This window comes from Prunus avium, chromosome 1, assembly GCF_965620075.1.
Source record: "Prunus avium chromosome 1, drPruAviu1.hap1.1, whole genome shotgun sequence".
Taxonomy (NCBI): domain Eukaryota; kingdom Viridiplantae; phylum Streptophyta; class Magnoliopsida; order Rosales; family Rosaceae; genus Prunus; species Prunus avium.
The window spans coordinates 57,530,239-57,552,200 of NC_142284.1; the positions used below are offsets into that span (position 1 = coordinate 57,530,239).

The following is a 21,962-nucleotide window of genomic DNA, read 5'->3' on the forward strand; positions in this document are numbered from 1 at the left end:
GCCACTTACTCAAGTTTATGTCATTGTATATCAGTGCGCAGGAAGTATAAACACGTGTTGCATCACTTTCTTACTACTTCTATTACTTTCTCCAACCAAAGAGCTTTACTTGAGTGATCCCTCAAATAGAGACACCTTTGTAGGCCCCATTACGCATTGTATTTCAATAATCTGGACCATCTAGTTTTTAGATATTCCCTCAAAGATCATTGCTAAAAAAAATCACTTGAATCCCAAACCATTTCACCACTCAATTAAGTGGTTGTTATTATAGTTTTTTCTTGAAGCACCGTGTCCGTCTATTTCGTTGGTCCCAAATAGATGTTTTAGAACATCTCCACCCATGTAGGCTAAGGCAAGGCTAAGGCAAGGCTAAGGCAAGGCAAGGGCTGGTACTATTCATGTGAATAGTGCCTGCCTTGCCTTAGTTGGTTCCACCCTTGGAAGGCTTGCCCGGGCAAATACTATTCATTGTACTTTATTTTCTATTTTTTTATACTTACCATTAATTTTGATAAGCTTTTAAGATAATATTTTCGGTTGCCACGTGTCACTATTTATTATAAAATTATCACCTCAAATTTCAGATAACATTTTCGAACAAAATTTTCGGATAAGATATTTGGTTGCCACATGTCCATGTCAGATAAGATTTTCATATTTTTTTAAAAAATTATAATCTCAGATTTCAGATAAGATTTTCACCCTCTAAAATTGCGCCACGTGTCCTATGTCAGATAAGATTTTCATATTTAAAAAAAAAATTATAATCTCATATTTCATATAAGATTTTCACCCTCTAAAATTGCGCCACGTGTCATCTCTATCTTCTCAATCCCTCTATAAAACTACACCATCAACTCATACATCTCACACCACATCTTATCTATTCCTTCAATTCTCAGATTTTACAAAACATATTTTACTCTCAATGTCAAACTTGAGGAGGGTGTTGGAGATGCAAGAGAGAGAAGAGGAAGAAATCCGGAGGAGACGTGCTGAGGAAGATCGGGAGGCCGATGAAGAGGAGGAAATGCTTGTAGGCTTTGCTATGCTTAATGAATCAAGGCAACACCACCGTCGTCGTGCCCAGAATGTGGATAGACGTAGGCAGTCTCGTGGTAAGAATCTCATGGAAGATTACTTTATCCCAAATTCCTTATATCCTGTTTCTAAGTTTCGAGAGAGATATAGAATGCAGCCACATTTGTCCAAAAAATCATGCATGATATTTGTAATTACGACACATACTTCATTCAGAAGTATGATGCTTGTGGAGTTTTGGGTCTTCTCCCAGAGCAAAAACTTACAGCTGCTTTGCGAATGCTTGCTTATGGGGCATCTGCAGAACAGGTGGATGAGATTGCAAGGATGGGAAAATCAACTATCCTAGAATGCTTGATGAGATTTTGTGATGCCGTAGAAAATCTCTACACGAGGGAGTACCTTCGCAGACCTTCTCATGCGGACCTATAAAGGCTTCTAAAAAAAGCTGATACTCGAGGTTTCCCAGGAATGATTGGAAGTATCGATTGCATGCACTGGCAGTGGAAGAATTGCCCAACTGCCTGGCAAAGAGACTATGGGAATCGAAAGGGCCAAAAAAGTATAATTCTGGAGGCCGTAGCTTCATTCGACACTTGGGTTTGGCATGCATTCTTCGGAGTTGCCGGATCTCAGAATGACCTCAATGTGCTTGGTCAATCCCCAGTATTCAACGATGTATTGCGAGGTCATTCCCCCCAGATCACGTACCAAATCAACAACACTGTATACTCTGGTGCGTACTACCTTGCCGACGGAATTTATCCTAGGTGGACGACATTCGTGAAAACAATTCCGAATCCTCAATCCCAGAAGGAAAAAAGCTTTGCTGCCTTTCAAGAAGGTTATAGGAAAGACGTGGAAAGGTGTTTCGGTATCTTGCAAGCTCGTTGGGCTATTATTAGGGGCGCTGCTCGGATGTTAGATGAGGAGGTGCTGCGGAGCATTATGATGACTTGCATCATCCTCCATAACATGATTGTGGAGGATGAGTATGATTATGAAGCTACAGAGGAGTTTGAACCGGATCCCATGAACACTTCATTGACAAGAATTTATGAAAGGCCGATGGGACCAAATGGACATCCATTGGAGCATGAACCATTAGTTCGAGATGGTCGATTCAACAACCCCATGATTGATCGTTACCAGGAAATGCAATCTTCGTATGTTCATGAGAGGCGTCAAATTGACTTGATCGAGCACTTGTGGGAGATGAAAGGCAATCACAATGGATGAAGACAAGATTAATGCTTTGATTTTAAGATTGCTTTATTTTGTGTGTGGTGTGTTTGGAATTATGTTTTGTTTTTAATTATGTTTTGTTCTTAATTATGCTTTATTTGTGTGTTGTTTGCAATAAAATAAGGTTTATTTTTAATTAAACTTTGTTTTCATTTGCAAATATTTTTAATACATATTCTGATGTAGAACAAATGGCAGATTTTATCGCGGTTGAGCTAGAAAAAGGATGTAACGGGAATTTGCAGATTTGTCGTCCGAGCTCCGATTAGGATGCAAAATACCATTTCGGAAAGGGAACGACGCCACGAGTCAAACCGCATTCAAAGCTTCTCATAAACAAATATTATCTCATAGCTTCTCATATTTTAGCATGGTATCAGAGTAGCGATCTTGGGATTGATTACTTCAATTTTAAACCCTTGTCGCCATAAGGGAGGATGATTTTTTTCATTCCTTGTAGAGGCAGCACCATTGACCCTACCTCTGTTTTTCACCTGAGCCTAGCCGAATTAAGTGCTCAGATGGCTCAGTTCCTAAAGGTACAGAACACGGTCCTGACTCAGGATCCGACCAAGACCTTGGTTTTGACCCCAATCTTTGAAGAATTGATTTCCAAAAAGACCCATAACCTGAATCCGCCTTAGATTTTGACCTAGATACCGTACCCAACTTAGACTCAGACCCCGACTCCGGCTCAAATTATGATAATTCTTCCTACTCAACCTATATCCTATGCATCTTCCACTGCACATATTACAACTTCCCAACCAACGACCCAGACACATGGACGAGATTGCACATACAGTGGCTATCCGAGACACACTCGTGAGACTTGTTTCAAATGATGGGCTCCTCTCAAGGATATAATACAACGCGATACTACCAATAATGGTATTGGTTATGGATTCCAAATTTCCGATAAGAGTGATTACACAGGCTAAATAATTGATTTTGGTACAGCTGATCATATGACATTTGATCTTGATGATTTTCTGAATACTACCCAACCCGAACGAACTTATATTTCTAATGCCAAAGGAGTTACTTATCATGTGACATGGGCTGGCACTGTTGCAATCTCATCATCTCTCTCATTGTCTAATACTTTACTTGTCTCATCTCTATCTGTGACACCTTGAAAATTTCCAGAATATTTTTACGCGCACAATAAAAATCGCACGGTCCATTTTGAGGTAAGTGGCTTTTTTCCCAAGTAAATATTGTCATTATGTTTGAGAATAACTTACTTATGAAAATATGAAGTTAGAATTTTGGTGTTTTAACTTCATAGGAAAATATTAGACGTTGATACAAGCTTGTGGTATTTTACGAATAATTTTTCGGAGCTTGGACGTATTTTTAGTGAACACATCACCGTGCCACATGTCAACACCTGATTGGTTGGCAGACTTGGAATACTTTGACTCATAGGTTGACTAGGGTGTAGAGTACTATTCCTTGAGCTAGTCTCATCTAAGCCATTGATCTGATTCTTGATTAGATATGGACTGTAGATCAAAATCAAAGACTTTTGACTTGATCTTGGTGTTTCGTTTGGTTGTTGGGAATGCATCTGGACCATCCATCTTAAAGCTATAATGTACCTCCCTACACCTTATCAAAAACTCATCTTTTAATCTCGTCCTTCGAATTAAATATTCGAATCGATCTGAACCGTCAAGGATTTCTATAAATATCCACCATCTCTCATTTTCTTCACACCAAAATTCAAATTTTCTCTTCCTCCCACACTTGCTCTGCTTCTCCTCCATTAGAGTTACTATTCCGACATTCTTCGTAGTTACCATTTATCAAGCACTATTCATCCCAGATACTATTTACCCAAAATTTACTATTCACTTCCTGTATGTAGTATAAGCCGTTCCTTATTCATGCATTTACTGTTACTATTCCGACATTCGTCGAATTTCATTATTCATTGTTACACTCGCCAAGGTAATCTCTACTCTCTACCTCGTATTCTATTCGTTTTAATTTCATATTTCTATTTCCTAAGTGTTACTTTGCCCAATTTATAATTTTCAGATATGCAACACATTATTTCCTAATTGGGTAATTTTCAAGTTATTCCTAAAATATACTTCATACGCCGTTACTCCGTCCGTTTGAAATCTAAACAAACTAGATAATATTATGATCATTTTCCTTCTATAATTCCTGAACCAAATTATGCATATTCTTCTAGTCCATATGTATGAACAACAAAGTACTATTTAGACTTTAACTTTACCGTATTGTGAATTTTAATGTTTTCGAACCAGAGAAGGAACTACAAGACTATTGGGACATTTTTGGACTTTTCAAAAAGTACAAGGACTATTTTACAATTACTTGGAACTCTAAGGACTTATAAGGACAAAGTTGTCATTTGGATTAAGTTTAAGGACCAAAGTGCAATTAAAGACAAGAAAAAAGACTAAAGTGCAATTAAGAATTTTTTGTATTATTTCTGAATGTTGGATTGTGATTCAGTTGCTTAAGAGTGGCCAATTTGAGTTCAAAAATGCAGATGGAAAGTCAAGTTTGAGCTTTGAATTCCAGGTAGGGGGACTCACTCCCAAACTTGTATTTGTGTGTGTATATATGACATAGTAAATATTATTGTATGTGAAAGACGCACTGTTTTTGGATACCATATTGTTTGGTTTTATTGATGCTTGGCTTTGAATTTCCAAAGTTTTGGAGGGTATACACATGCGGGTATTATCCTCGACGACCTGATGGTAAATGGGGTATAGCGGCTCCCTTAAGTTTCGATCCCTAAACCTTCGAAGGGGCTGTGCATACCGACTTTTCCAATACCCTAAGTGTGAGGTTTAGTCGAAGTAGCGTAGCCAGTAAATGGACACTCTCGCTACTGTACTAGGTAAGTTGGATATATTTTTATTTCTGGTAGGGGTAGTTGGCCTTTAAGGATCGGTTGTCAGACAAGCATATTATGGGTACCCGGAAAATGTTTGCCAAAGTTGTGTGAGCATGCTAACTGTTTTTGGATCCTATATTTATATGGAAAATGGTTTGTGTTGTGCATATTTTTTTCATTGTTTCTCTTGAACACTACAATGTTGTTTCACTATCTTTTCAAATCTAGCTGGGAGTCCCCTTGCTTGGTGATGAGAGTTTCAAATTACATCTTTTTAATATAATTTTGGAGACTTTATGATATAAATTTGGCTTAATAAAGATAATTTCACTTGCCGTTACCTTTCATTCTCACCAATTGGATTTATAAATTTTCTGTATTAAATTTGGTAAACTTCTTAGGTGAATTTATCTTTTGTAGGAAGTTGGAAAGCCAAAAGATGAAGATATATATTTGTCCAAGTTCAAGCAAAGTGTGAAGAGAATTGTTGGCGGATTTTATTGAAGAATTGATTGTGTGATTATTGTGGTTATAAAGAGAAGTAAAGAGGGAGAAAAGAAGACAAAACCATTAAAGCTAAAGAGCCTATTTCATGTCATTCATAGCCATTTGTTTGTGCCTGATAAATCTCGGCCATGAGCTGGCCGAAGGAGCCCTTTCTCTCGGCCCTGGCACTTGTTTGCAGAGACTGAAACGCAGCGTTTCGCCAGGGTACTTCGCCTTCTTAAAAATAAAAGAAGGAAATGCTAAGGCATGATCATCTCGGCCTCAAGCATAGGCCGAGGCCGAGGCCGAACAAATTTGCGGCCAAGGCATTAAAGGCAAATCATCACGTGACAGCAGGGTCCCAGGCTTCATTTAATGAAGTAGTGCCTGTTTAATGCAGCAAAACCCATTGGCCACAAAGTAGCATTTAATGCATGAGGGAAGGTGGGAAGTGACTGTTCAGTTCATTTTTACACATGATTTTTCATGTTATTCTCCCACTATTTTGAGTTAGTTCTTGACATTTTATAGCTTTTTACTTCTTTTTTGTGTTTTAATAGGTTTTACCTTGGTTTGTATGAAAATGAGCTAAAAGTGCATTATTTGATATAAATTCTGTTTTTGTTCATTTTCGTAGGTCAACTTCGTGGCCTTGGATCAGCATGTTCCGGTCCTTGGATAAGGTGATGATCTTCATAAGACTTGTTCCAATGGATGTTAACTACAACATATCCAAATTTGAGCTCCATTGGGCAAGTGTAGCCTATCCAACTGATCGGACAATTGATGCTGGCTCTGGATGTTTGTTTTGGCCCAGTTTTCACCCCCACTTAATAGCATTTTATTTCTACTTGTTACCACACCTTTTGGTAACAATGGATTGCATTTGAGTGGCATTTCCTGAGTCAATTGGAGCCTTGGATTATACCTTAAAACAAGGCTTCATCATTTGCAAGGGGACAATGGGCAAAAGCTTTAGAGAAAGAATAAGTTTTATATTAAAAGTGAGCTGGAAAGAAGGGGCAGAAGTCAAAAGGGATTGCAATCAGATTTGGGGGAGCTTTGCAAGGGGAGAGAGGACCACATCATTCCAGAATTGAGGAGCAGATTGGGAGCAAAAAGCTAAGGAAGGAGAACGAGGTGCAGCAAGGAAGAAGAGAGAAGACTTCCACCATTGAAGACTTCAAGCTTTCATCATTTCCAAATCTGTAAACTCTTTCTAGTTATATTTCGAATTTGTGTTTGAAATGATTATGAGGAACTAAACTCCATAGCTAGGGCTTAGGTTGAAGCCCTAAACATGATTACCTTATTGTTTTGATGCTTGAGTGTATGAATTTCTAGATATTGTTGATGAATTCCAATTCACCAAATTAATCTATCCTTGATGTGTGTTTTTCCTTGTTTGGCCATTTTTGAAAGCATGCTTCTTGAGATTGTTGGGATTATGTGTATCTTCATGTTATCCTAAGCAATAAATGGATGAAGTAAGAATCATCCATGTGATTTGGTTTCTTGAATACCTAATGTAAACATCATGCTATTAGGATTCTTGTGATGTTCATATTCTCTTTGAACTTAATGGGTTCTCCTTGTAATTGAATCGAAGTACGAACCATACCTAGGTTCGGTTATGGGGAGGGCACAAGTATTGTAGCACGAACCATGCACTTTACGTATATTAGAGAGAATCAATGCGTCTTGAGCCACGACCCATGGTCTTGATTGCGAACATCTTCATCAACAAGTTTAGAGTTCATCACTTGAGTATCCATGAACATAGGTAGAATTGTTTAGGGTGGATTCCGAAACCCTAGTGTTTGTTACTTGGTACTTTCACATTTTGATAATTCATCTCTGCCATTCTCATTTAAATTCAAAGTCCATTTACTTTCATGCAATAGAATTAGGTCACTTGAACCAAACCAAACCCCCCCCCCAATGTGTGTGTGAGTTGTGTGTTTGTTACATTGTGTGTCTTGTTTACTGAATTCTGTTTATTTTCGTAACTGTTTTGGACTTTTGGTCCGCGTTGTGTTCTTGAATTTTCTGTGCTGAATCCAACCGTATAAAGAACGTGAATTTTGGACGTACGGTTGGAAAGTTATAGGCAAAACACTGGACAGAGGTCGAAACTGAAAAACAGAGAAAACGAATCTGCCCAAAAACGACCGGTCGCTTTTACCTGACGACCGGTCGCTTTTCACGTCAAAATTTGAGTTTCGACTCTGCCCAAAAACGACCGGTCGCTTCTGCCTCACGACCGGTCGCTTTAGCACTGTTCATAGGTGATAAAAGGGTGATAAAAAGTGCTGTTTGTGTTTTTCTTTAGTTTTCTTGTGTTGTTTTATTTCTTTTACACTTCTTTACTCATTTCTAGTTTCCCTCTTTCATTTGTGCATTTGTGGTGTGTTAATTAAGTATTCTCTTTGTACTCAAATTAGAACTTATAGGAAGCCGACAAGTTCTTCGTGGGATCGACCCCGTACTTGTATAATCTATACTTCAATAGACTCGTGCACTTGCGGGTATTTTTAATTGGTTGTTTGCACATTAATTTGTGTCCTTTTAGGAATGCAACAGTGACTGAAGTTAGGATTTGGTGATGAAGATCAGAGTGATTAGACGTGGACATTCTCACAAGGATTCTGACAGCTTGAGATGTTGGTTCACCAGCTATCCAGGCAATAAATGCGTCTCCACGGCCAGAGGTTCAAAACCCACGATTGAGCGCGGCGGCCGAGATTCACCAGGATTTCTGGGGTCTCATCACCATACTTCACGATCCCAAATGTCGATTGGATTGCCCACTTGCGCTAATCAGACTCCACTATGCGTAAATTCAGCCTCGATTACTCATCCAGGGACTCTTCCTATAAATACAAGACTCGGGCTACATTCAAAGGGTTCAAACACCAAAACAAGCCTCCCACGGAGCAACTTATTTTCTTCTGTAATGCACTTTCAATATCTTTACTTGCTTTCCTAGGAGTAGTGTTAGGTTGTAAGCAGAATCCATTCATCAATATATCATACGACCCTTGATTTTCAAAGCGCCGGAGCACCATCTCTGTTTGTTCGTTCACTCACCCCATATATCACACGACCGTCGCTCCCTGAGCAGCGCGCCGGAGCACCGCCCAAAACCCACCACCAACACCATCACTCGACGGCCTTGTAGTTCAGGCCGTGAACCTAACAGCCGAGAACAGTTCCTCTCTCGGCTACAATCGTTTGACCAAGAAGACAGATCAAACAGGCGCACCATTCACCCATCCAACACTCACCAAAACATCAACGCACGGTAAACCGTGCTGGCACGCCCGCGCACAATCGCACCGCACCCAAAAGCAGGAAACCCCGTGTTAACGCACATCCCCTCGGCCCGGAACTCCAGGCCGTGAGATTTGCGCGGCAGACACCATTTAACACCCACTACCTCACTATTATTTCTTCTTCACTAACTTTCCACCGTCAACACATGTTTAATCTAATTAATCCTTCACTTAAAACCCTTTATTACCCACTATGAATGTATTAACTTTCCACTCTCATTGGCTACTATAAATCACTGATCAACTTATTTGGCAAGGACACCACTACGATATATTCCTTTGTAATGAGTTGCTAGAACTCTAGCTAAGGCTAAAGGGAATGTCCTTTGAGTAAGTTGGTGAATTGTTCTTTAATCCAATATACGGTATGAGTTACTAAATTCTTTTATTTTTGGTTGTTCAATATTTTTATATTCTTTTATTTTGATTGATGATAAGTGCTACTATCTTTTCATGAGTTCAGTTATATTTTTCTCATTGTTAAGAACTAACTTAGCACGCTTTTAAATTAAATGATTAGATATTAAGCAATTCCATTTTCTGAACAATCATTAATAAAAGATAACATTGAAAAATTAAATTGGTTTTGTTTGTACAATATCTGGCCAAGCATTCCCAAGCCAATCCAAGCAAAGAGAAGGGAGTCCAACATCGACAAAACACAAGAAGAGGGGACTCTTCCTCACTTATAAAAGAAGACCCCTCTCCTTCAAGGAGGAGGAGGAGAAAAAGAGAGAGATTGGGGCAGGCTACTAGGGCTCCATATGGCTCACTGGGGCCTCATGGGCTTATCCATGAGCCCACTTAAAAGCCCACGGATCATACCAGATCCTCAACCTTCAGCCTTCAGCCTTCGGCATCAGCCATCGGCCTGCAGACTTCGGCCTTCGGTATTCTTCCTCTTCTCCTTTAGTCTAAACCTACGTGCAATGTATACTCACATTATCGTAATGAGAACATACTTCTCCGTGGACGTAGCCCATTATTCGGGTGAACCACGTACATTTGTCTTCTGTATGCATGCCTATTTATTTACCGAATGCTCCTACATACTGAGGGTCCTCACCTTCAACATCCACCTCATCTTTAAGTTGGCCTAAATACTACCCGTCTAGTTTTAGCGCCAACATGTTTTAATATCCTTAGCTTCCGGTTAAATTTTCTTAATGATAATTTTATTCAAGTTATAATTTGGATTAAAGAGCATGAAACATATTTTGCTTAAAGAATTGAACCTTGATGCCTTAGCATTTCCATGATTGATTTTTCATTTTTAGACTCAATATCTACAACACTCAAATCAAATTACTTTTCTATTTTGCTTGTCACATTTATTTTGATACATTTAATTATTTCTTTGTGTGCAGACATTTGCATACCTGCTCCTTGAGGATACGATACTTGGACTTCTTAAAATATATGAGTGGTATACCATAGTTTTTCTTAAAATAATAAAATATGGAGGGCCCTCAAATATAGTCATGCATTGCTGGAGATTGAAAATTTTAGCCGTACACTATTCTTTTAAAAATTAATATTTTGAGGGGCTAAAATTATAACCGCGGATTACATTTAGCCCTATGACCGGAGATGGCCTAAGAGCATTTCCACCTATTTTCCATGGCAAAAGGTAAGGGGAGGCAAAGGCTGTTACTATTCACATAAATAGTGCATGCCGTAGCAATTTTTTATTATTGATTTTCCACCAATTTTCATGACAACCCAAGAGTAATCATTATTCACATGAGATATAAAGAGATGAATTTGTATAGAATTTTGATGTGGGAATTGAAGAATATGGCTAGGTATTTATTTATTTTAAAAAAAATCTGAAATTTTTGGTATTTTTTTTCCAATTTTTTTTGTTATTTAAATTATCTGCTGACGTCACAATGACATTAACATTAGATCAGCTTGCCCAAGCAGCAGTTCAGGTAATCTTGCCTTTGGGCTTGCCTAGGTTGGTGGAGCCCATCTCTTACTTTAGTAAGAATGGGATGCTGGAAACACGAATAGGGGCTGGGGAGCCTCTTGGGTGGGCTCGGGCCTCACGCTGGAAGTGCTCAAACCTGAGCAAAGTAAAGACAAAGCCAAGTGGCGCTTGGTGGGTTTCAATCAAATGACACGACAATACAGGACCTGTATCATAGGCCATCCTCCTCCACATAAATATAATATAAAACTCCCTTTTTATTTTTCTGTTTTTCTTTTGTAGCCTGACACGTAATAAAAGCTGTTGTTTTTCCATAAATAGGAAAATTTCATTTTTGAAATTCAATTTTAATCCTTTACTTTCTTTAACAACAGCCAGCCAGCGGCACCAGCCATTTCTCTCTCTCATTCTCTTAGATTTTCTGGACACACCAAAACTTCAGACCTGAAACCCCCCAACGAAGGTAAACATTAAACAAAGGGAGGAAAACCCAGAATTAATTAATTGATGGTTTTCCCTCTTTCTCCTCATCTTCTTCTTCTTTGTGCTTTGGTACTCTAGGCATGTTGTTGTGAACTCGTGACCTATTTTGGTTGGTGGGTTTTTCTGGGTTTGTTCACTTAGATCTGGGGGCCGTTGAATGTTTAAAATTGGGAAGAAACCCAGAAAATATTGTGTAGTTTTTTAGTGTATGGAACATAATATATGTGAAAAGTGGTTGGTTTGAATTTTTTTGAAAGGGGGATGGTGAAGATGATGAGGAAGAAGATCAAGATCAAGAAGATTGATTGCTTGCCTGCAAGGCAGGTGACCTTCTCAAAGAGGAGAAGAGGGATCTTCAAGAAAGCTGCAGAGCTATCTGTTCTGTGTGAATCTAAGGTGGCAGTTGTCATATTTTCTGCTACTGGCAAGCTTTTTGATTATTCAAGCTCAAGGTACCAACAACATACCTTATAATTCTTTTGACTTTTCCTTCCTTGAAAAAATAACCAATATGATGTCTCTGAGGTCTGACTTGTCCTCTCTGTGTGGGTGAGAGAGGGGTAGAGAGAGAGAGAGAGATTCTAAGATTCAGTCATTTGGGTCAAAATATATTTGGAGGAGAAGGGTGCCTTTATGGAAATATTTTTTCTTTCCTGAAATTCCATGGTTTGATTTGAACTGTGGTCTAGAATGCATAGAAAAAAAATAGGAGAATGAAAAAGAAAAAGAGAGAGAGAGAGAGAGAGACTGTATTTCAAAGGGACTATTTCGAGGATTACTACCTTAAACTTCAGGAAAGAAAAGTTTACTATTGATTACGACAGCCGCTAGCTAGGTGTCCCCAGTTTGAGAAACATTATTTTATTAGGAAATTATTGAAACCTAAAATTTAATGGTTCCCTTGCCAGGGACACGGGATGTTAGACCATCAATCAAATCATACACTTAAACAAGAATACAGATTGCCAATTCTAGATTCACAGTCTGACCACATAAAATGATAGATAGTCTATCTAGTAAGAGAGTATTTTACACTTTACCCCATATATACATATGGTAAAGATAGTGGTGGGTAAAGGTGTCCTTCATTCTCCCCACCTAAACTAAAAAATGCCAATAAATTAATGTGGTTACAGTCTGCTAGGATACAAAAATTGAATTATATGATTTGTAGTTTTCTTACTAGGAATAAAGTGATGATGATAACTAGGGAATTCATCATTGAAGCGTTGAAGGCTTTCAGCAGGAATATGCATCCCTGCTCTCAAGTACGAGAAAGAAGTCCATGAAATGGGGATAGCATTATTTTGCTATCCCCGGCCAATAAAGCTATAACACGCGTGATAACACTTCCACGTGGCATACCATTATTGGCCAAGAATAGCAAAACAGTGCTATTCTCGTTGCAACTAAGTTTTTCTCCACAAGTAGGGCAATGGGTGGCGGAGCTATGACCATAACATGTTTTTGCCATGAATGCATGCAAGATCGGGTTAAAACCTACTTTCATAATTAGATGTGCATGCATGAGAGGAAGGAAAGGGAGAGAGGGTGAGAATGAAATATTAACTATGGAATAAGAATTTAAATAAGGTCATGCATCCTTTCAGTTAACAAAATTAATTGCACATAGTAAGCGCTGATAATTTATATTAATCTAAAGATGTCTATTGTGTGGAATTAACGATATTTTTTTATATAAAAAAAGTTATTATCTAAACACGCGTCTAATGGCCTTATATATATATATATATAAAAGCTTTGAGACAAATGGAGGTCTCAGTTAAATACTAATGGCAATTTGTAATTAATTTCATTTAAAAGTTATTTTTCTAGGTTTCCGGGGGCCTAACTGCAAAGCTACTACTAGTTTGTCTACTTTTTCTATTTATTTTGGAAGTTTCTCGAAATTGCAGTCCGTGTTTCCATTTGAGCATATGCATACAAGTTACCCTGTTTCCATACAGAGTACTTGCAACCAAAACAAAAACCATAAAACGACTTTACTCTAATCAATATACAAGTGTAGTTTTTTAGCCTTAAATTTTACTCTACTTTATTTTTCTAACTTTTCCAAGTAATTTTCCAATTATAAATAGGGTGTCGACCTTAAGTGTAATTGAAAAGTTTAGAAAAGTATTCCTCTACTTCGTTATGTTGTCCAAAATTTTCGAAAGATTTATTAGTAATGTGACGCCGAAAGTCATCGAAAAAACTATGATGCTAAAGCAAATGATTCATTACTAGTAAAACGTCATATAGGTATTCTCGAAACTCCAAAGTCATAAGTGAAGTTTAATCAATAATACAAAATTGTTTAAGTTTTCATTTATGTGTTCATGAAACTCATCCATTGTTATAGTTTTGTTTTAAGATGTTTGTTCATACTTTTATTTTTCAAACTCCCAAGGGCTTGGAGAGGTTATGTTAACACAAGATATAGCATATGTTGTCTATTCTTAGTCATAGCAAATCGTATATACTGACATGCTTAAGAACCTTAGCCACTTTCACTAAGTTTTCTTCCATAGGAGATCATTCCTCTTCCCATTTTAGTAGGTTCACCATTTCAATTGCATCTGTGTCTAACTAGTTCGGGATGTAAACCAAGGGCATGTTTCTCTCGAACCACTAGAGAGCGCCCAACGTTTGCTGTTGTCAAGGTTTGGTTGCAAAACTGCATCCTAGCTTTGCCAAATTTAGAATCCACATCGTATAACGAGATATTATAATTATCTCGTTATTCTTTCGCCTCCTCCTAATAATAAGGTAAACTCCTTGGTCATCTTCAGTTTAAACAAGCGCTTTATCAAATACTATTGTTGCATCGCACATGGCTTCTCATACATCTCGGATAGAGTCATCATCAATGCATCAGTTGTCTCGACGCCTCACTTCATTCGTAAGCGTCAATCGGATAGCTGCAAAGGCCATACCATCAAGCTCATCCCATTCCTCTTGTTCAATGTCCTTAGGATTTTGTTTTTTCTTTTTTAGATAAAGGTACATAGAGTTTCTTGAGCTTGAGGTAATTCTCGATGTGAGAACTCCGAAGCAAGAAATCTCTGCCATCAAACTTGCCTATACTTTCTTCTCAACGTTGTCGACGCTCATTGTTCCCACATAAAATGCCAAGTTCTGATACCAGTTGTTAGGAAATCTATCTCTTGATTCCACGAAGGAACAAGTGTGAAACAATATAAACGCGATCGAGAAAGACAAAAGTAAACAAACACACAACACAAGAATTTGTTGACGAGATTCACTCAATATGAGCTACGTCCTCAGGTTGCTAAAGATTCACTATATAAGTGGAATGATACAACCAAAAGGTATTTGGACGGGCAAGCGCCAATTGTGGTGGACAAGAAAACGAGTTATCGACATAGCTCGTTTCGTTATACCTAACTAAGAGCATGATGCGCTTTGCAAGTTATGGACACAATTTTTCAGGGAGAGCTAAGCAGTGTGTATATGGAAATCAATCTAATATTGTTCAAATTAGTTGTGGTAGAATATTAGACAGCTTAAACATTAGAGCGTTTAATGATTTCTTCGCCAAATATGAGGTTAAACGCATGGAGACCTTTGTTTTGGATATAAGTATAAACGGAAAAATTGCTTAGTTAAAGAAAGAATATTACAAAAAATGTTTAAATTATGAAATAATATAATTGTAAAAATCCTTATGAGTTAGGATTCTGATATACCTCGAGTTAAAAATTTAGAAATCACTAGGGCAAAGGTGGATGTTTTGATCTTGAAGGATAATATCGAACCATTGTATAGTTGTGAGTTATTGTTCATTGTAGTTTATGGGATTAGTATTGTGTAAGGGGATTCACGTCGTTCAATATTAATGAACCTTCAAAGGTGAAAAGATAACATTCACAAATTAAAATACTAGCCCGAAGCGAATAGCTATTCTCAAGGGTTTCCTTTATTATTATTTTTTTTTCTCAATTACATTTTGCATTCATGTGTCTAGAGTTTGTGGTAGTTTTATTCTTGTCTTTTAGAATTGACAAAAAACAACCACAAAGTTACGAATCATTACACTATTGGTTCCTTTATCTGTGTAACCCTAACTTTATGCTAACTCTAACACATTGCTATAGGGAGAGATGAGAATAGCGCCAATGGTGTAACAGTTTGTAATGATGTGGTTATTTTTGTTAGTTTTTAAAACACAATATCTCTAGTTTTACCGGCGTCATATCACAAGGGTGCAAAATACATTTGGCCCTGAATTTTTTCCAATACGTTTGGCATATAGGGCCTACATAATAGATTCAACCATCCACTGACTAAAAAGAGGAACACCAAAGATGACAAGATTCAAAAGCATATGGTAATGAGGTCCAGAGTTAATGTGAGTGGAACTGTGACTAAGATTTTTGAGGCCCACTCCTTATTAGTTGACTTGATGTGGTCTCATGTCGGTTTCTCTAGTGTTCTAAAATATCTCAGCTACTTGGTCTGAGATATAATAATTCTATAAAATATCTATGAATGAATTTTACTTGACGGTTTGATTTGCACAACCAAACCAAGCAATAAAGCCAGCCAGGCAGCAGCCAGCAAATAGCTTAACGTTCTCCTTGTGTATATGATTTTGTGTGTTTGAAACGGTTCTGGGCCTTTTGGCTGACTTTGCTTGCAATAAGACTACATCTCAAATAAAATGTTAACTTGATTTGAAAATCTAAAAAATCTTACTTGTGATGATGGAATGAAAAATAGTTCCTCTGTTTTTCAGTGTTGATGTTATTTGTTGTAATAAATTCTACCAGTTAGCTTATTTCATGCTTGTCAAAAACTGGTTTGGTTATTGTTGATGTAATTTTTTTTGTAATAAATTCTAATGAAATAGGCAATACATACACTACAATTGCTTTCTTTTGAGATGATTGGTTTTCTATGGTGTGGCCCCTTTTCAGCCCTGCTGTTTGCACTTTGCTTTCTAATTGAAAATGAAATTATGGGTTTGCATTGTAATTGGAAACCAAATTCCAAGGCAACAAGTTATGAATTGTTTTGTAGTTGGCCTAATTAATGGTGGTGGGTCGTTGGGGGTTAAGTTGTAAAAGAATGCTAATTCTGGTTGCTGGTTATGCTTGTTAAAGAAACTTAAGTATGAAAAGCAAGATGCCATGCCATCATGCTTTATGGCTTTAGCATTGAAGTTATGTCAGTGAGCCAAGTTAGAGAACTTTAGTATGAAAAAATTACAGATTATTAAAGCCCTGAATATTCCTTAAAATTGGTCTCTTCTTGAAATAGTGTGTTCTTTTTAATACAAGCGATAGTTTAAATTAATCTAATCTACGGGTAAGGGGATTCGAACTTGGGTGCAAGGGAGGTGGGCTCACTGCCCTGGCCAATTGGCCTAACCCACGTCTATTCAAATAGTGCTTCTTAAAGGGAAGCATACCATATAATAGTATATACAAAAGAAAATGAACAGAGGTGTGTCTTTGTGTTTGCAAACCAGAATTTTTCATAAAGGGTTAATTATTTTCCTTTTCTTTTCTCAGCATGCTTTGTCACATGTATTAATTTGATCTTCTATGTCTACTAACTTACAAGAAAATAAACAGAAGTGTGTCTTTGTGTTTGTAAACCAGAATTTTTCATAAAGGGTTAATTATTTTCCTTTCCTTTTCTCTGCATGCTTTGTCACATGTATTAATTTGATCTTCTATGTCTACTAACTTACACTAGTGAACATGCCAATTGATTGTTTTTTCCTTTTGTGTTGTGAAGTACCAAGGATGTTATTGAAAGGTACAAAGCGCACACAAATGGTGTCGAAAAGTCTGATGAACCGTCTGTTGAGCTACAGGTAAATGAGTTCAATGTTTTACCTTATCCATTTCCCCCTTTAATTGTTCTGCAATTAATTGTAACATATTCTGTGATCTGTACTTTGGAGCATCAGAATGTATCTCTGTAGCATCTGAAGGTTCTGATTGTTTGAACATAAATACAAAAAACCAGTATTATTTTTGGTTACATGTTAGACTTATGTATATGCATTCAGGGCCTCTTGGAATAAATATATGTAGGTGGCTTTGGTAAGTCCATTTCTAGTAGGGCCAAGTCTTAGTCTGGTTTGAGAATACAAATGGAGCCTTTCCACTATCAATCAATCAGATTTTTATTTTTTACTACTATTACTGTTTATTGTTTTTCAACTCTTTTTACTCAAGTGATAGACAAAATGCTCTTGACCACTTGATTTATAAACTCATTGTTTTTCAAGCTGTATTTGTAGGGGAATGCGCAGCCAATTTAAATTTCTTATGATTTCTTCAAAACTTCAGATAGTTAAGTTGGAGACTGCTATTGAATCGATATTACAGTCTCCTAGAGTATTACAGTCTGCTATTGGAATCTAAAAACCTTTTGGTTTGAAAAAGTAAAAAAGGAAAAGAACAGTCATATACAAGTCTCAAGATCATAATAAAAAGGCCTGAATATTGGTAGGTTCCCCAATAAATCTGTAATTCATAGAAATCAATGATATTTTGGTTGCCTTTGAAATTTTGATGGAGTTCCCTTGGGAAATCTAGCTTTTATTATGTCCAAATCCAACTATAGAGATTGATTACAACTCCTTAGGTTTTAAACTTAACTCAGTGCAACAAAAGTTCTTTTCCCCACTTTCTTGATCTTATCTCAAATTCTTGCAAGTTGTATTGGCTGGTATAAGATCTGAGGAAGTTTGAGAATGATGTGGAATATGTTTCCTGCTCCTGGTAAACTATTGTCTAGAGTACTGAATTGACATGAGTGATTTCCTTTCATAAATGCAGTACAAAATTTTACTACCAGATTTGGAATGCAATTTTGACAAGTATAGATTAGTGAGGGGAGCCCATAGACTTAAGTACAAACAGTTTTTCTTTAGATTTGTTACCAGACCCGATATCTTAGCATAGCTCTGCCCTTGCCTAGAACACAGTTTGGAATGCACCAGAGATGAGGAAACTCTCAAACTTTATTGCTAAGATATGATAAGATAATGAATACGATTTCCATAAGGTGGTTTACTGACAAAAAAAAAAAATAGAATCATAAACTTAATCTTACCAAGAAAAAAAAAATTCCTACTGATTCCAAATCTAGAAACAAACAATAAATTAATATAATCTTGTTGAAAACCATTTTTCATAAAAGTTGCTCAAGCAACCCGAAAATTCCAACTTATACGCCTTTTCTATTTCATCTAGCACCATAATTGATACTGAAGCCCAATTTTTCCTTCTTATGCAATTTCTTGCTAACTTTGAGCGGCTTTCCCTTCTTTAATTTTTCCCACTTCAACTGACCCCTGTCTTGTCCTACATCACATGTTGTGTGTCTCTCTCAGTGTTTCTGATATCCAAACCTTGAAACTTGTTTAATCTCCCCACGAAGGGTGCCTCAAACCTGAAACTCTCACTTTGTTGGTTGCATTTGAGGCTTAGGCTCATATAGAACCCAAATTTCATTAGCTACCTAAATCCTCACTTTGTTGGTTGCTTCAGCACCAAAAACTCTAAACACGCGTAGAGATACTCCAATTTTGGAGCCACTTAGCTCAAGACTAAGATGAATACTCAGGTCAAAATTTCATTAAACTCCATATCTCTATAGAAGAAGTTGAGTTTGATGGCTTTTGTTAACTAATAGATAGACTGGAGTGGCATTGTCATAAAGTCACCAAGGATAAGAAATAAGTTTCTTTCCAGCTAGAGATTCTGTTTTGGTGCTCAAGCAGTGGTTGGTTAGGGAGTAAAAATGTGTTGAAGTTTAGCCCTAACAATATATTATGCTATGACTCGAGTGCTTATCGAGGACATTCTGATTTTATCCTGCCATCTTAATCAGTACAAGTTCTTTTTCCATTTTAATCTTTAAGCTCAATTTAATCAGTACAAGTTATTTTTCCATTTGCCTTAATCTAATTTTGAATTGCTCTGCAAGTTGGGTTTGTCGCTATTAATTAAATCTCTAAGTGTTTCTAAGGTATTAATGACTAGGACAAATTGTAAATCCATGTTCTTGTATGTTAAAGTAATTCATTTGATTCCATTTTCTAAATAAATAAATAAAATGTAATCCTTTTATTTTCCCATCATGTTGTTTCATTGTTTCTTTTTGGGGCTTATGTTTATAAGCTTTTCATGTGGCAGAGACAGATTAGATTACCCTAATGATGGTTTCATTTCTCATTTTAGCTGGAGAATGAAAACCACATCGGATTGAGCAAGGAACTTGAGGAGAAGAGCCACCAGCTGAGGCAATAATTTGTTAATTCATGAACTTGTAAGATATATGTGGGTTTGTAGCTGGTATTATATCGTTCCATGTATCTGCTGAAATTGGAGTGGCTTGCAACAGGCAGATGAAAGCAGAGGATCTTGAAGAGCTGAATTTTGATGAGTTGCAGAAGTTAGAACAACTGGTGGACGCAAGCCTTGGCCGTGTGATTGAAACTAAGGTCTGCCGTCGCTAATTTCTTTTCTAGTAAGCATGGTGCGAAGGCATTACTCTGTATTGTGGTTTAATGATCGAAACCGTTGGAGAAAGTTAATTGGTTTAAGACATTCAATTTGTGTTCCAATAAATAAAATACACAATGTCTCAAACAAACACTGAAATCATTAACACAGGATATTGTCCTTTGTTTGAAGAACTCCTTTGTGCAAACAGGGTAGATAATTGTTCTTGTTATTGAAACTTATTGAAGCTGGTTACATATATGCAAATAAACTATACGAGATGTAAACATAAATATTCCATTGCTTTTCAGGAGGAACTAAGAATGAGTGAGATTATGGCACTTGAAAGAAAGGTGAGACGATTGATATACGTACTCTGTAAATGAAAACAAATTTCAACTATTTACAATAATCAGGACTTTAAAAAATACATATATAAATTAACATCAATGATCATAACCGAGTTTGGCTTTGGTTCTCTCTTTCATGCACTGACTATAATTTCAGGGAGCTGAGCTGGTAGAAGCCAACAACCAGTTAAGGCAGACGGTAAGCAACTACCAGAGTCATGTACATATTTCTTCTTCTTTTTTGTTATTTTTTTTGTTTTGTTTTTTGAGAGGAAGAGTTCTCTTGATAAAAGATGGGTTGATCTTTTTTTCTTTTGTAATTTTTTGCATAGCAGATGGTGATGTTATCCGGAGGAAATACTGGACCTGAGCTCATGGAGCCGGAGAGGTTGAATAATAATACTGGAGGTGGAGGAGAAGAAGAAGGCATGTCAACTGAATCTGCTATCTCCACCACCTGCAACAGTGCTCACTCTCTTGGAGATGACTCCGACAATGTCACTTTATCTCTCAAACTGGGGTGAGCTAGCCTACTTTTGCTTTGCTATATATTTCCTATTTATATACATATCTATATATGTATTTATTTATGTTGTATATATCTCTTTGCCTTTTAAGTTTGATAAGATGAGAATTCTGAGAAGATATGCTTGCTTTATTTAGAAAAATGAATACTGAGGTGTCGTGTAACGAAGATATTTTCCCTTCCAAAACCCAAAAAGATATTTTCCCTTCTTGGTGCGGACAGAAGATATGTTTGCTTAGATTTCTTTCTGTACTTGTCAACTTGATTCTGCGTTTCATTTTTAACTCTGGCAAACAAAATTGTTGGATTTTTAGCCGACAATATTTTTTTATTTCTAGAAATGTCGAGTCATCATGAATTTCAGATGACTTGTACAAAGCCAGCTGCACGATGATAGTTTTTTTTTCCCATCTGCTTCAATTTAAGTGCTCATTTGGGCCCAAAGTTTTGGGCCTGCTTCGATTGAAGATGTTTTAGGGGTCTGCTTCGATTGGAAACATAAGGAGAGAAAATGTATTCCACTCTCCCTCGACTAAAACATCTCCACCAACATATCTTGATGCGCAGTTGCATTCATGGTATTTTGATTATCCTTCACCATTTTAATAAATTTGCTTATAATTTTACTATGAATTTCAGGCTTCCCTAATTTCTCTGGTTAAGAAGTGGAGAATGATGAAAGTTTACTCTCCTTATAGCTAAATAAAGAAAGTCGAGATATTGTAAGATATCAGTGCTTGTGTGCGTTAACTCGACTTTGTGTGTGTATCAAAGCCTGTGTATTACATGCAGCCTCACTTGTATTGTAATTAGAACTTTGTATAAATATAGCCCTGCATGGAGGAGACTCTTGTCTTGTGGATTTTGTCTTGTGGATAACGTTACGAAAGAATTCTAAGGTCTTGTTTGGTAGGTGGGTCATAGACAGATGTGCTTAAAAACTTAGATGTCTTTTTTCTTGGTTTTCAAGATATTGTCAAGTTTAGTCTCACAAATTACATTATATGTAACGAAACTTAAATTAGACAAAAAGAAGGTAGCCAAATCAATTTTGAATGATTACCTGCATATTTCGTTAAAGATTGCGTATAGCGGGACTCGTATTGTCTTCGTGGATTAGAAATGGACTGGGGGAAGATGAAGACAAAGCCAAGTGTCGCATCGTGACATGACAGCGCATGATCTGT

At 37.0% G+C, this 21,962-nt stretch overlaps 1 protein-coding gene across 2 annotated transcripts; it reads left to right on the top strand.

The window, feature by feature from the left end:
* Window positions 1-11,233: 11,233 nt before the first annotated feature.
* LOC110751888 (MADS-box protein AGL24) lies at window positions 11,234-21,696 on the top strand. 2 transcript variants are annotated; one of them, XM_088250732.1, is made up of 9 exons: window positions 11,234-11,390; window positions 11,668-11,862; window positions 17,177-17,255; window positions 19,636-19,697; window positions 19,799-19,898; window positions 20,211-20,252; window positions 20,407-20,469; window positions 20,585-20,769; window positions 21,415-21,696. In XM_088250732.1, exons 2-9 carry the CDS (start codon window positions 11,672-11,674, stop codon window positions 21,422-21,424), a joined length of 732 nt encoding a protein of 243 aa, XP_088106858.1. In that variant the 5' UTR covers window positions 11,234-11,390; window positions 11,668-11,671; the 3' UTR covers window positions 21,425-21,696. The 2 variants fall into 2 exon arrangements, with proteins under 2 accessions (XP_088106858.1, XP_088106862.1); XM_088250736.1 differs by having other exon boundaries at window positions 11,235-11,390; window positions 20,407-20,448.
* The last annotated feature ends 266 nt before the right edge of the window (window positions 21,697-21,962 follow it).